Source organism: Chinchilla lanigera, unplaced genomic scaffold (genome assembly GCF_000276665.1).
Source record: "Chinchilla lanigera isolate Chin_1 unplaced genomic scaffold, ChiLan1.0 scaffold00008, whole genome shotgun sequence".
Taxonomy (NCBI): domain Eukaryota; kingdom Metazoa; phylum Chordata; class Mammalia; order Rodentia; family Chinchillidae; genus Chinchilla; species Chinchilla lanigera.
The window spans coordinates 26,325,307-26,340,783 of record NW_004955409.1 but is presented as its reverse complement, the minus strand read 5'-3'; the positions used below and the strand labels follow the sequence as shown (position 1 = coordinate 26,340,783).

At 41.0% G+C, this 15,477-nt stretch overlaps 1 protein-coding gene across 1 annotated transcript in view; it reads right to left on the bottom strand.

Moving 5' to 3' along the window:
* Positions 1–15,477, bottom strand: part of Snx6 (sorting nexin 6) — a gene marked incomplete at its 5' end in the record, with an annotated part of 29,736 nt that overhangs the window by 12,892 nt on the left and 1,367 nt on the right. Inside the window, 5 exon segments of the mRNA XM_005376940.2 lie at positions 1,063–1,168; positions 3,949–4,044; positions 9,773–9,896; positions 11,850–11,971; positions 14,983–15,093. Coding sequence (XP_005376997.2) covers positions 1,063–1,168; positions 3,949–4,044; positions 9,773–9,896; positions 11,850–11,971; positions 14,983–15,093 — 559 coding nt within the window.

Sequence of the window (15,477 nt, the reverse complement as noted above, 5' to 3'; positions counted from 1 at the left end):
TGTACACTTTTGTTACTGCAGTTATCACTGCCCATTACATTAATAAAGCTGTCCCCAAAACCCAGTGGTCCATCCTGTACTTTGAATGGATCTTTTAAATACATGATTTTGTAGCATGATGCACTGGCCATTTAGAAACTTTGCCAGTTGTTGTTTCAAGTAAAAATGACATTCTCTGAAAAGCAGCAATTGGTTCAATCACTAGTGAATCACTAAAATGCTTTTCTAAGTACCATCACACTTCAGTATGAAGCTAAAGTACTTTATGCATAGCTCCCATTTCATCACTTAGAATATTTTTTAAAAGTGGGCTCAACAGTGAAGATCCAGTGAGGCATGACGCCATATGTCTGTAATACCAGAACTCTGGAAAGATGAAGCAGGAGGATTCCGAGTTGGCATCCAGCCTGGGCAACTAGCAACTTAGTAAGACCCTGTCTCAAAAAATAAGAAAAAGATGAGGATGTAGTTCAGTGCAGAGGCCCTGGGTTCAATCCCCAGTATTGTAAAAACAAACAAACAAAGGAGGGGTGTGAAGATTTATTACAATTTTTACTTCTTCAAGGACAGTCTTAACTGATTGACTAACTGATTTGGCAGTACCAGGGCGAGAACCCAGGGTCTCCGCACTGAGCTACACCCCCAGCCCTTTTTTATTTTTTAGACACAGTGTCTTGCTGAGTCTCCAAGTAGCCAATGTAGGGCTCAAACTTGTGATCATCCTGGCTTGCCTTCCCGGAGTGCTGGGAGAAAGTTACATTATTTAAAATAACACCTATTAGTACAGTCTGGTGTTACTGCTTTGACTTGCATGCACAAAAGCACCAGCAGTTTTATCTACTTTTTCCTTTGCATCATCAGTGTAAATGTAACACAGTGAAAAAGGCAAAACACATTATAAGAACAGTTTTGACCTCAAAGATTCACTGTAAAAGGAGCTTGGGGCCTAGATTTCATAGAACATAGTTTGAGAACCACTATTCTGTATCAAGACTTTTACAAACTGTAAGTAACAGCTTAACTTTATAATTAAAGTATAATCTTCAGGCATAGAAGTCTTACTTTTGTGGGATCTTGTCATCCTATCAGATTTAGCAGATGCATCCTTAACTCGGTTATGATATTCTAAAAGGAATGTTCGTTCATGCTCAAAGAAATCGTCTACATCCTACAGGATCAAAAGAAAACATGAGATTTTTTTAAACTCATTTGCTTTAGCATATTATGTAAATCACTTTATGCTATCATTACAGGTATAAAAAATCATCAGAAAAACAGCACAGCTATCCTCTAAAGCCAAATGTTACACTATTTGTTCAGCACGCTAAGACTTTCACAGACCTGCATTTTTATCAATCAAGAAAGAAATGGTTTTGTAGCTACAGGCTTAGTGAGCCTTGTACAGTTCAGGTTCCCTTGTTGTACTCTGAAACACGTTCCTGCTTTTGTTTCACTTCTCCACATTCCTGCCAGTGGGATCCATCAACTGCTTTAGACAGAAAGAATAAAAAATGCTAGTACCTCGCAGTGAGTGCTTGCATGCATTGCATGGGGCACACTAAGGCGTCCAGCCTTCGTTATCATGGACAGCCCCTTCCCAGTGCTGTGGACAACCTGGGCAAATTAGCTATCTGGGAGCAGCGACAGGATTAACCATGCCAAAGCTTATCAAACTGTACACTTTTGTTACTGCAGTTATCACTGCCCATTACATTAATAAAGCTGTCCCCAAAACCCAGTGGTCCATCCTGTACTTTGAATGGATCTTTACTAGAAAGCTAGAAAGCTAGATATACAATGCAAATCAGAATTACAACAGTACTCTCCCCTCCTGCACTAGTAACCATTCATCAGAAAAGCATCAGTTCACATACTGTAACGTGAGACCCACATCAACGTAATACAAGCAGCCACGGTCAGTGCTGACAAAATCTGACTTGAAACCTTTGTATGTACCAGTTTTCTTAACTGTAAAAATGAGGGTAAATCTAACATGTAGCGTTATAATAAAGGTTAAATAAGAAAAAAGGTATTACCAGTCAATATATTGCATATGCCAATAGTTCTTATAAAATTATTAAAAGTATAACCAACAAAGCGGTTAACATTTACTACCTACAGAAAATATTTAGTAGTGACACAAATGCAGCCAAAATGGAAGCAGGCCGAGTGACACCTGCATCATCTACATAATAAAGCAATCTGTAATCAGCCAGCGTAAGTCGAACAGCGCTGTATATATTGGTATTGTACATATAGCTTTAAAAACTGGAAACTACAACAGAGAAGTATTATTTAACCCCCCAGTATCTGCCTGATAATGTAATAGAAATATTTTTCTCAAACTTTGCTGGTAAGTAATTTACCAGATAAACCAATTTCTAAACAATTAAGTTTGGATGTTATTTAGTAAATAACTTTGTAGGTATTTTTATTACTTATTTATTTTCTGTGACAGTTTTGCTATGCAGTTCAGGCTGGCCCTGGACTCACAGCAATCCTCCTGCCTCAGCCTGCCAAGTGCTGGGATTACAGGTGTGCACCACCTTGCCTGGCTTTTTTATATATACTATCTCCTTTTCTTTTATCAAGACAGGGTCTTGCTATGTGCAATAGTTCAAGGTGCCCTCAAACTTGCAGCCATCCTCCTGCTTCAGTCTCTCAAATGCTGGGATTACAGGCGTGCACCACCACGCCCAGCCATCATATATATTATCTCAATATTTCCAACAATCCTATAAACTAGGTGTGTCCTGTCCATCCAAGCTCTCCAAGGACGGTGACAGGATGAAGAAATAAAGATAAGAGACAATATACAGAAAGCTAAGGTCAGGTGGATCCCTCTCCTGACAGGAGAAAAGAAACTGCTCAACCACCGCAGTGCACTTTTATTTATACATTTGGCAGGTTGATGTCATGTGACATCCCTTTGTTTAACTAGCTCACCTCTTAGGCCAGGTGTTCTTGGGCTGGAACATGTTTGCCTGGGGCACTCCATGCCCTCAGGGCATTCCTTGGGTGCTCCATGTTCTCTGCTGAGAACTATCAGTAGTAGCTCAGCCATTCCAGACACAGTTGGTATTAACAACTTCACTTTGGTTTGTTTTTTGGATTTCTTTTGTTTTTTTGAGACAGGGTCTCACTATGTAGTTCAGGCTAGCCTTGAACTTGAGACAATCCCTGTCTCAGCCTCCCAAGTACTTGGATTACAGGCGTACGCCACCACACCTGGCTATAACCCCATTTTGAAAATGGAGAACTGTGATTCAGAGAAGGAAATTAACTTTTCTCAAGATCATGAAGCTTCCAGGAGACAATATCAAAACCTTAATTAAGATATTATTCCAAATCTGAATCTAAGTTTCCCCCTAATATTTGGAAGGCTAATTGTACACACAAGCAGGCTCATTCCTTGCCTCACCCTGCAGCTGTCTATCCTGTACTCAGAGGGACTGGGTGTGCATGTGGGAGGCATTCCACCCTGCACGCTCATCTTTCCCCCGCTGCTCCATGGCCTCCCTACCCACCTAAGCGTAAGAGAAGCACACAGGGGCATGGTTGGGGAGATGCCCATGCAGGACCTGGAAGGCGGCTCGGGGTTGGGGCAGGGAAATACGGGCGTGTGTGTGTGTGTGTGTGCAGGGAAATACGGGGGTATGTATGTGTGTGTGTGAGAGACAGAGAGACAGAGACGGGGGAGGGAGAGGAAGAGAGAGAAAGAGAGAAAGAGAGAGACAGACAGAGACAGAGAGAGACAGAGATAGATAGATAGATAGACAGACAGACAGACAGACAGATCCAGGGCAGGAGCAATTTCATTGGAGCCTATGGATTCTATTATTCAAACTTTTCTTTTACTCTATTCTGTGTATCTGAAGTCTCAGTATTATTTCCCTCCTAAAAATAAATTCGAAACCAGTAAGGGTGCTAATTAAACAAAAATCTCACCTTTACTCCTGAAACAATGACTCCATCGGCTGATTTGACCATGTTTTTAAAGAAATCTTCAAGTTTCTCTTTTTTATTTTTTCCTCGAACACTCAACTGAAAGAAAGGCAATTTAAGTTAGCATGTTCTAAAGTTACAAATGCAGCCTGGTGTGGTGATACACACCTGTAATCCCAGCCCTTGGGAGGCCTCTAGAGGCAGGAGGATCATGAAGAGTTCAAGGCCAGCCTGGGCTACTTACTAGTGAGTTCAGCCTGAACTACACAGTGAGACCACCTCAAAAAATAAGTAAGTTACAAATGAAAAGTAGTTACTTGGGAGGCTGAGGCAGGAGGTTCACAGTGAGCTCAAGGCCAGCCTAAACTTCAGAGTGAGACCCTGTCTCAAAAACAAACAAGAACAAATAGAAAGCAGTGCCTCATTTATCTGTACACGTTTAAGTGGAAACCTCAAAAGGGTCCCAGTTTTTAGCCATGCACGTGTTCCTTATTCTGAACTCACCCAACTATCACTTCTTTTTTTTTTTTGGTACTAGGAATCTGACTCGGTTTTTCCTCCTCCTACCTCCCTATCTTGCATTCATAACCCCTTTATCCAACCAGATTCAAACTTCAACATGTTTCTACAATGCTGCACTTACTAAAACCTTACAATCCTGTACAACTTCTTCCTTTCTCTCACCACTTAAATTCTACCAGCCAATGTTTCAAAACCTCTTCTATTCTCAGTGTTCTACTGAAAGTTCTCACCATCTCTTTCCTAGGCTGCTCATCTGTAACCCTCACCTCCTCATTCCAATCCACTTTGCTGCCCAGGATAGCATTGTAAAATCAAATTTTGAACATCTCCGCCCATCAAGTCTGGTCAGGAGGGGTGTGGCTCAGAGGCAGTGCTTGCCTAGCCTGGATCTGAGGATTCAATCCCCACTACCACCACAAAAACAAAACGAACCTCTCAGACCAAATTAAACATCCAAATTAAAAGGCATATAAACCCTTCCAAACTCCTAGTCAGAATTTACTGCTGTATCTTTTTTAGACTTTCTGACATACACTGGTTTTGTGTGTGCATGTGGCTTTTGAGAAAGGGCCTTGTTATGTACCCAGATGGCCCTCTAACTGTGTCCCTTCTCCTGCCTCAGCCTCCCAAGTGCTCAGATTACAGGCACATGCCACTACACCTGGCCTACAGGAGGCTGAAGTGGAAGGACTGCTGAGTCCAGGACCATCCTGGGATACCTAGTGAGTTCAAGGCCACCCTGAGTTGCACAGTGAAACCCGCTCAAAACAAACAAAACCTGTATTCTTGATATTAATTCATGCAACAAAATCATTAACATCTATTGCAACATGCACTGTACTAAGTGCTTGAGATACAAAGATGATTATCAAGTGGTTAATATTCTTTTTCCTTTTCTGAGATGAGAGTCTATGTTGCCCAAATTGGTCTTGAAGTCACAGGCTAAATGAAGTAATACGCCTGTCTCAGCCTCCTAAGTAGTTGGGATGAGCCAGGCAGGGTGATACATACCTGTAACCCAGCACTCTGGAAGGCTGAGGCAGGAGGTTCTTAAATTTCACCCTAGCCTGGGTGACTTAATGAGACTGTTTCAAAAAAGGAGGGGGGGCCTGGGTACAGCTCAATGTGAAGGCCCTGTGTTCAATCCTATCACACACACAGAATGGGAAACACCAAGTAGCTGGGATGACCGGCAAGTGCCACCATGCCTGGCCTCCCGTTCTTTTTGGTACAGAGGAAGGGAGCACCCAAAAAGTTTAGTCTAGACTTCGGGGAAGGGAAAGGTAAGAGTAAAGGTGGACAACCAGCTGTTACAATAACCTAGGCCAAATTTATGAAAGCTGCCAGGCGTGGTGCCTCATGGCTGTAATCCTAGCACAAGAAGAGGCCGAGACAGGAGGATCACCTCAAGTTCGGGACAAGCCTGGGCTATACAGTGAGTTCAAGGTCAGCCGGGACTATATAGTGAGACTTCGTCTTAAAAAAATAGAACTAGATAACCTTTAAAGGTAAATAAGCAGTATGACTGATTTAGCCTTGCTGTCAGTCACCTTCAGGCAAGAATTTAAGAAAAATAAAAGGTTGGAACTAACCTAGACCTGGCAGTGGAAAAAAGCAGACACTTTCCTACTATAGTAAGCAACTCCTCATAGGATTAGAAAGCAACAGACAATTTTCAGATTTAAGGAAATAGGTAGACAGCAATACCTTCTTAGATTATATATATAAGAGAGAGACAGAGAGGGAGGGATTGGGGGAGGGGAGAGGGACAGAGAGGGATGGGAAGAGGGAGAGACAGAGCACCAGAAGAGTCTGTTTTCTTCCTGCTAAGGAGACAGTTCAGTGGAGCTTATTAGTAGCTTGCTTAATATACAGGGCTGGGACCTAGTAACCACAGCAGTATGAAGACATGACATTAGCCACAGGACTGTAAGATCACTTATAGAAAATGCACACAATCTGAGTTTAGAAGAACTTCAATCCTCTACACAACTCAATGAGAACCCTGGGAGAAGACAAACGTAAATGAAGAGGCATGGGGGGGAAAGTCCCTGAAAGAGACTGGGAGTAGGCAGAGTCAAGCACTCAATCACAAAATGTTCAAAAGACCAGAAAGTACGGTCTTTCACCAAGTTATCTTAGTCAAAATGGAAAAGTATATTGTAGTCAGCCCTATTAACAGAAAAAAGAGGGGAGAAATACAATCATCTCATGAGTTTACTTTCTCATGGCAAACACACTCACAATAAACAAGGAAATGAAGGCAACTGCTTCAACCTGATAAAAGCATATCTACTAAAAAGCCCAAAACTAACATCATCCTTAAAAGTGAAATAGTATTTTGCCCCAAGGTCAGGAACAAGAAGAATGTATGCTGCTGCCACTTCTACTTAACATTGTATTACAGATTCTAAACGGGCAGAAAGGCAGGAAAAAGCAAAGCAATCAAGACTAGAAAGAAGCAGAAGAAAGAACATGAGAGCTAATAAATAAATGTAGCTGCCACAGTGGTCGATGCTGAGAACACAGTAGAATGGGGACTCAATTTTTTTTTTTTTTTGGTTTTTCTCCGGTACCGGGAACCGAACTCACGACCTTGCGCATGCCAGGCAGGCGCTTTTGCCGCTGAGCTAAATCCCCAGCCCCTGGGGACTCAATTTTTGATTGGCTTCCACTTCCCTGTAAACAAGATTATTGTATGATCCAAAGAAACTGCTATGTGTTGAGATTAGCTTTTACGGAACAGGGGATAAAGCAGCCAGGTGTGGTGGTATATGCCTGTGATGCCAGAACTCCAGAGGGTGAGGAAGGAGGATCATGAGTCTGAGGCCAGCAGAGACCACATAGCACGTTTGAGCACAACCCACACTACAGTGAGAACCTCTCTCAAAAAATACAGGAGGAGGAGGGGAAGAAAAAATGGAGAGAAGGAAAGGGTTGAGGAAGGGAGGGGAGAGGGCTGTCAAAAGATGTGTTGACAATGACAGAGCAGGTACTCTACAAGAGGTAAAATGATGGAGACCACTATGAAGTGGCTCTGAGTAGAATTTAATATTAACCAATTAATTTGCTTTCCACGTTTACTTGTGTGTTGTCAAAGCCTAGGCACCTTGTCTGGAGGTGGGCAGTGGACTCATAGTAAGTGAACCTCTGTGAGTCACCGGTTCCTGCTAAGGTCTGTATTGGCCTGTGAAGCTGAGATGCCTCAAAGGACAAGATAAGGACACAGATGAGGACATTTGGCCCCAACCCCAATTAACTAAATTAACTAAAAGGAGACTGCAGCTGCAGGCACCACACTCCTACAGTAAAGGCCAACTTAAAGGTAGTTCTCCTGATTGACATCATTTATTACTTGGGAAAATATTGCTAACTGGCACTTCAGAACAGGGACATAAAATCCCTGGACTGGAAATTGTTATCCTAATCGAGTAAGTCTACCTACAGTGCAAAGTGTGGGAGACAGAGAAGGCCTTCATAGAAGATAAACTTCGCCGGGGATGCCTGGAGAAGAGAGGGAACAGAAGCATTCCCCAAGGGATAGGGGTTACTCTTCCCACTGTGAACAAGCCATTTTACGAGTAAAATGGGCCAAAAATTTTCAGCCAAAGAGCAACAATACACACAGCTGCACTCTGATTTTATAAGCAAAATGTCACGTGTGTGTGTGTTTTTCTGGTCTTTTTGAGACAGGATCTCGCTATGTAGTTAAGGCTGGCCTTGAGCTTACTTTATAGCCCAGGATGGACTCAAACTCTCAAGGTTCCTCCTCCTCCTGCCTCAGCCTCCTGGGTGCTGGGATTACAGGCATGCGCCACCACACTGGCTCTGTCTTGTGTGTTTTTGTTTGTATCTCTGTCCAATCTGTAAACAGCTGTTTTATTTGAGCTCAACAAATTTTTCTTATTTTTGTATTTTTTTGTTTTGTTTTGTTTTGTTTTGTTTTGTTTTTCTTCCGGTACCAGGAATCAAACTCACGACCTTACGCTTGCCAGGCAGGCGATTTTGCCACTGAGCTAAATCCCCAGCCCCTATTTTTTGATTTTTTGAAGCAATTGTCTATACTCTAATTAGCTTACAGATAAATGTTATCTAAATTAAAGACTTGCTTCTACCAAGTTGCCAGCTGGTCAAAATGATGTCAAAATTGGTTTTATAAATGTCATGCATATTGTTATTTATGTATTATGACTTGAATCTCTTATTGTTCAAAATTAATGTGTTAAGTATTATGATTTGGTTTTTCAAAGCCATCAAAAATTTGTTAACATACCTAAGTTCACTCTTCTGGATGAAGAAATCAATGTCCTATGTAGTACAGACTTAGTATCTGTTATAAGAAATGCTTGGGGACATAAGACTTTCAGATTTTGCAATTTGGGGGATTTTGGAATATTTGCCTAGGATTTAATGACTAACCATCACTAATCCAAATCACTGAAATCTGAAATGCTCTAAAATCGGAAACTTAGCCGGGCATGGTGGCGCACACCTGTAATCCCAGCACCTGGAGGCTGAGGCAGGAGGATGGCTGGAATTCGAGGCCAGCCTGAGCTACATAGTGAGAACTTGTCTCAAAACAAACAAACAAACAAATAAACAAACACAAAACCCCCCACAAAACACAAAGGTTTTATATTCCAGATTCTTGGATTAGGAATGCTCAACTTGTAATATGATTTTCCATCATTCTCTTAATTACTCTAGTGCTACTTAGACATACTGACAGGCTGGGCATGGTGGCACATGCCTGTAATCCCAGCACACGGGAGGCTGAGGCAGGAGGATTACTGCGAGTTCAAGACCAGCCTGGGCTACAAAGTGAGCTCAAGGCCAGCCTGAACAGCATAGTGAGACCCTTTCTCAAAAACACACACACAAAAAGAAAGAAATACTGACAATATGCCACTTTCAAATGCCTTGAAAAAAAAAAAAAAAAGGAAAGGCAGGGGCCAGGGATAGCTCAGCATCATTGAGCCTGCCTGCCAAGTGCAAGGTCCTGAGTTCAATTCCTAGGTTCAAAATAAATAAATAAAAGCATTCACTTTTTTTGGTCTTTTTTGAGAAAAGGTTTCACTATGCAGTTCACGCTGGCCTTAAATTGACTTTGTAGTCCGCGTTGACCTCAAACTCACAGCAATCCTCCTGCCTCAGCCTCTCGAGTGCTGGAATTACAGGCATGTGCCACCATGCCCCTAACAAAAGCATTCTTAAAAAGGCCTTACATTTTTCTAACTACTCTCTGCCTTTTCCAATGACTCTAAAAAGAAACTTCAACTACTCTTTTTATCAGTCTGATACTCACATCTTGATTATACTCCAAGAAGACGTGAAAATTTAAATCTTTCCTCAAAATAGGATGAGCTGCCACACGGCACAGAAACACTTCATGCATTGCCACTGTCTTCTTGAATATCGCCAAGTACTCACTAGAAACAACATACAAAGTTAAAGGTAAAAAACTGTATCAACTACAATGTCATCATACAGTTTTTGGCAAATAATCTTTAGATTATTTTAAACACAAAATTACAAAATTATACCTTCATGTAAAAAAGCTTTTAGCTAAGCTACCTATTAAACATATAAAGTCCAGCACTGAAAGAGACTTCACACCAGTTAATAGTATTCATTATACCGAATTGTTAGTATCTTTAAATTTTACAAACTTCTTACTATCCAAGTTGACATTAAAGGTCACTACTAAGGTATCTGCTTTTAGCTCCACAGAATTTATCTGATACAACCTTGACTCAATTCTATATAATTATTGCTTTTAAACAACTTAGTACAAAAAAATCATCAAAACTCAGTAAGCGTATTTTCTTTCAATGTTAATAATTATTCTCATTTAATGATTCAAACACACAAGAAGGAAACTCACCATAGAAAGACTGGGTTTTGCCATTACACTGAAGAAACGTGTTTTAAGATATTTTAATACCACCAATGAATTCCAGTGACAGTAACACACGTGTTTGATGGGGGAAAAGCACTCAAGGAAAAGGCCCGATATTCTTGCTGCAATTACGTGCAAGAAGGATAAGTTTTACATACCAGCAAAGCAGCAGGATCAGTGTTGGGAGAAGTGTGATCTTTGGGAGGGTAGTCATTCAGTGAAGACAAAAAAGAAGGATGCAGAGGATGGAGGTAGCAGGAGAATAAACCCAAGGCTCTCTGTTATCCAACCCCTAACCAGACCACAAAAGAACCATGATCAGGGCCACTGGAAAATCACAGATTCTTCACTATTAATGTGCTCTGCTAATTTCCAGTTGTTTTTATAAACTTCACGTATATATCTATCTGCCATCAGACTACTGCTTACACCTGGCACTGACAGAATTCCTAAAATATCAGTCACTACTTTGCTAATTTGTCATTTCAAAAGAATTTATTCAGCACTCTAAAGAGCTACTAGCAGTGCGCTTACAGTTTTTAAACTTTTGTTCAGTGCTAGGGATTGAACCCAGAGCCTCACACACTCTAGGCAAGTACTGTATCACTGAGCTCAGCCCCAGCTGCAAAATATGCTTGGAAACTAAAACTTAAGTGGAAGAGGAAATGTGTGAAGGGGAGAAATGACAGAAAAAAAAGAAATGGAGGTAACAAGAACACAAGGAAAATTGAAAACCTAAAATTCAAATCTTAAATTAAAAAAGGGAAAAGATTGTATATTTTCAGTAAATAGGCTAAAAATGAAATAAATTATCACACTTTTCCAAGAACTTAATATGCTTCTAGTACACGTGAAACTAATAGTTAATGAGAAACAAGTCTTAATGATTCCCTACTTATTTTGCTTCTATTTCTTTCCCTTTTGACCAAAGCCACAGATAGAGAAAGGACCAGAGCAAACTGCACAGAAAACATGCAAATTGCTCAGTACCTTCTATGAGTAACGGAACGTGAAAAAAGACAATTAGATGGGTAATTACTAAGGCCCTGTAAATTTTTAAAAATATTCATTGTTTTAAAAGCCATGGTCCCTTTTTACTAGTCTTTCATAAACTCATAGTCTGTTTTCAATTTTCAGAGTCTATTTAAAACACTGAAGAATTTTACAATACAGACAATTATTCTGTAATTTTCCTGTCGGCTCTGATCATGATCATCAACACTATTTGTGTGACTTAAACCTGCATCTTGGGGCCGGGAGTTCAGCTCAATGGCGCAGTGCCTGCCTGGCAAGCGTGAGGTCCTGAGTTCAATTCCCGGTACCCAAAAAAAAAAAACAAAAAACCCACAAAAAAACCACAACCCTTCTTCTTTCCAAAAGAGCCACTGCGGTGAAATGATTGAAAGAACAGGGTATCAGAGCACACAAAAAGGCATTCAAACAAGCACAGTTAACAAAAGCAGCAACAGAAAACATCACATACGCTTCCAGTTCCTGTTTCATCTTTGTGAATTCTTCCTTTGTCATTGACCCTTCCCCTTCTCCAAGCTTCTGTAGCTTTTCTCTTGAAGCATCAAAATCAGGCCTTGGTGGTGCTGGAGGGATCTAGAACAAAACCGAATCACTAAATGTGAGGGAACATTTCATTTCTGACAGCACTGTACCACTACGACCCTACACTACTGTGCTGAGAAAGCTAAAGGTATCCTCAGTGAGATGAGCAACAGAAACACTCAAATTCGGATTAGACAATTTCACTAGTTCTAAAAACTAAGACTGCTGAAGTCCTTTATGCCAAAGAAGCAACAGAACGTAGCATTACTTTCTGATTTTAGAGCAGCTGTCAAACTTCAATCTTCACACTCCTATATGGCAGCCTAGAGTCTTCAAATTCTTATGTGTCCCAAATTCTGATAATAGATTAAATGAGGGGCTGGAGATTTAGCTCAGCAGCACAGTGCCTGCCTGACAAGAGTGAGGTCGCGAGTTCAATTCCCCCATACCAAAACAACAACAACAACAACAAAAATTAAATAAATGTTAGCCAGGCATGGTGGCTCACGACTATAGTCCCAGAGGCTGAGGCAGGAGGATCAGTGTGAGTTCAAGATCAGCCTGGGAGCTCAAGGCCAATCTGAACCACATAGTGAGACCCTGTCTCAAAAAGACCAAAAAAAAGATAAAAATGAATGTGTACAGTAAATAAGCATGCTATTTTTCAAGAGTATGTAAAGGGTATGATTAAATACAACTGCATTTTTTTAAAATTAATGAATTTATAGTAGCTTATGCCCGTGTTTTTAAAAAATTAATAAATACTACAGCCAGGTGTGGTGCCACACACCTATAATCTCAGCACTCAGAGGGCGGGAGGCAGGAGGATCACCATCTATATAGTGAGTTCAAGGCCAGCCTGAACTACACTGCAAGATCTTGTCTCAAAAAAAAAAAAAGAAAAAAAAAGTCCTGGATTTAAGAGGTCTAGCAGCAGAAAGACTGTAAAAACAAGATAACAGAGTGGGGCATGGTGATGCATGGCTATAATCCCAGCACTTGGGAGGCTGAGCCAGGAGGATCATCATGAGCTTGAGGCCAGCCTGGGCCACAGAGTCAGTTCAAGACCTGCCTAGACTACACAGCAAGACCCTGTCTCAAAAGACAAAAAGGAGTAAGACAGACAAATGACTAACTTCATTCTATTTATCCACAAACAGGGAGTAAGTATTTATCTTAAATAAAAAGACTGGGCTGAAGGGAGGGGAGGGGAATGGGACAAAAAGAAGACTGAAGACATATCATGTATGGGTACAAATTCCGTATTAATTCCCCAATGAATTATGCATATCTAAAATGTACCAATAAAGTTAAAAAATTTTAAAAAGTTCTAGAAAAAATATATTATTCAAGGGAACAATGTAAGAAAAAAAATTATCCTAAGAATAAAGATCTACAAGTAAGAATTATTAAAGACAAAATGAAGGAAAGTTACAGAGAGCAAGGAGGATAAAAGGAAGAACAATTAAGCAGAAATTATAAGAAAGGCTAAGTATGTGGCTCGGTGGAAGCATGTGCCTAGCACACACAAGGTCCCCAGTACTACAGAAAATAACACACGAAATTAAAAACTTTTAAAAATTCTACAAGAAAAGGGTTACAACCAGGAAAGTAACAGGGTCAGAAAGCATCAAGTACCCAAAAAAAAAAAAAAAAATCGGGGCTGGGGATTTAGCTTAGCTGCACAGCGCCTGCCTGGCAAGCGCAAGGTTGTGAGTTTCGATTCCTGGTACTGGAAAACAAACAAACAAAAAGAAAAATCAAGAGTTCAGCAAACATTCACTGAGCATCACCACACACCAGGCACAACGCTGAGCACCCGGCACGTGGCAGTAAACAAGGCACAGCCGTAGCTCTGGGAATGCTTTGCCTGCAGAGGAGGCAGGGGGGAAATACTGTCACACAAGGAGGTACGGGACAGCATGGAAGCAGAATGAGAAAAGAAGAACATGCTACCAGTCAGTCACCAACCTCTGAGCTATAGAAAGGAAACAAATGACTGAAAAGGAGAGGTAGCCATAGGGACAGAGAGGGGATTGGCCCATGACACCTTAGGGAAATCAAATGAGGGTAAATGTCACTGATCTGAGTGCACACAACAGCTGAGGCAGAATAACCTAACCATCCATTCTTGATTATCCCGTCTTCAGGAGTAGTCCAACTCCTAAATTACTTATCCAAAGGTTCAAAATCAATATGGTTTGTAATATCCCCTTAGTTAATCCCTAAACCACGGCACATGCCTGTAATCCCAGCACTTGGGATGCTGAGGCAGGAGGGTCATTGTGAGTCTGAGACCAGCCTGGGCTACAAAATGAGCTCAAGGCCAGCCTGAACTGCACAGCAAGACCCTGTCTTAAAAAGACATTTTAAAAAAAAATCCCTAAAACAAGCCCATTTCAGTTCTCCTCCCCCCACCCCCGTACCAGGAATCGAACTCACGACCTGGCACTTGCCAGGCAGGTGCTCTGCCGCTGAGCTAAACCTCCAGCCCCTCCCACTTCAGTTCTAACACCAAGAATTTAAGTTGTAATGAAGAAGCTTAACATATTCCCACAGCTCCACACTCAGGATAAAAGGCAACAGCGCAATAATTTGTAACTGGCAACTGTATAAAATCACATCAGTTACTAAAAATGCTAAGCAAGACTGCAATGCATAAGAATGTATCCAAGGCCAGGCCTAGCAGCACACACCTACAATCCCAGCATTCGGGGACGCAGGACCCTGAGGCAGGAGGATTGTTGAGAGTTTGAGACCAGCCTTGGCTACAAAATGAGCTCAAGGCCAGCCTGAACTGCATAGCGAGACACTGTCTCAAAAAGACCAAAAAAAAAAAAACAAGTGAAATCTCAGGGCAACCCACTCAGGACTCTTGGCTCTCAGGAACTATTCCTATTCCCCAATAAATTTTCCTACTCTTAAAAATAAATAAATAAGGGCTGGGGATATAGCTCAGTGGCACAGTGCCTGGCAAGCACAAGGCCCTGAGTTTCAGTTCTGGTATCAAATAAATACACACATACACACACACATAAATAAAATGAAATCTCAATACTTACTATATAACCTGCATAGTCTTCATTTTCAACGAAGGAATCATGAAGCCAGATAAATTCCTCATGTTGTCGAACAACAGAAAACTCATTTTGTTTAAAATTGGGCAATGAACTCTGCAAAGTTAGACTCATGAATAAAAGTCAAAATTACACTAACAAACATTTTACATCTTAGTTTTAATAAACATTTTACATCTTAGTTCAAAAAAAAAAAATTAGGGGCTGGGGATTTAGCTCAGTGGCACAGCACCTGCCTGGCAAGTGCAAGGTTGTGAGTTCGATTCCCAGTATTGGGAAAAAAAAAAATTAGTCTTACTTGAAAGACTATCAGTAACTTTAAACTCTAGTAAGGACTGCGAGTGTAGGTTGCTGGTTCAGCACCTGCCTAGATGGCTTTCCTAGCATGCCCCAATTCAATCCCCAGAGTGCAAAAAACAAACAAACAAGCACAAAAAAACCTATAAAAACTGGACATGGTGCTGTACATCTGTAATTCCA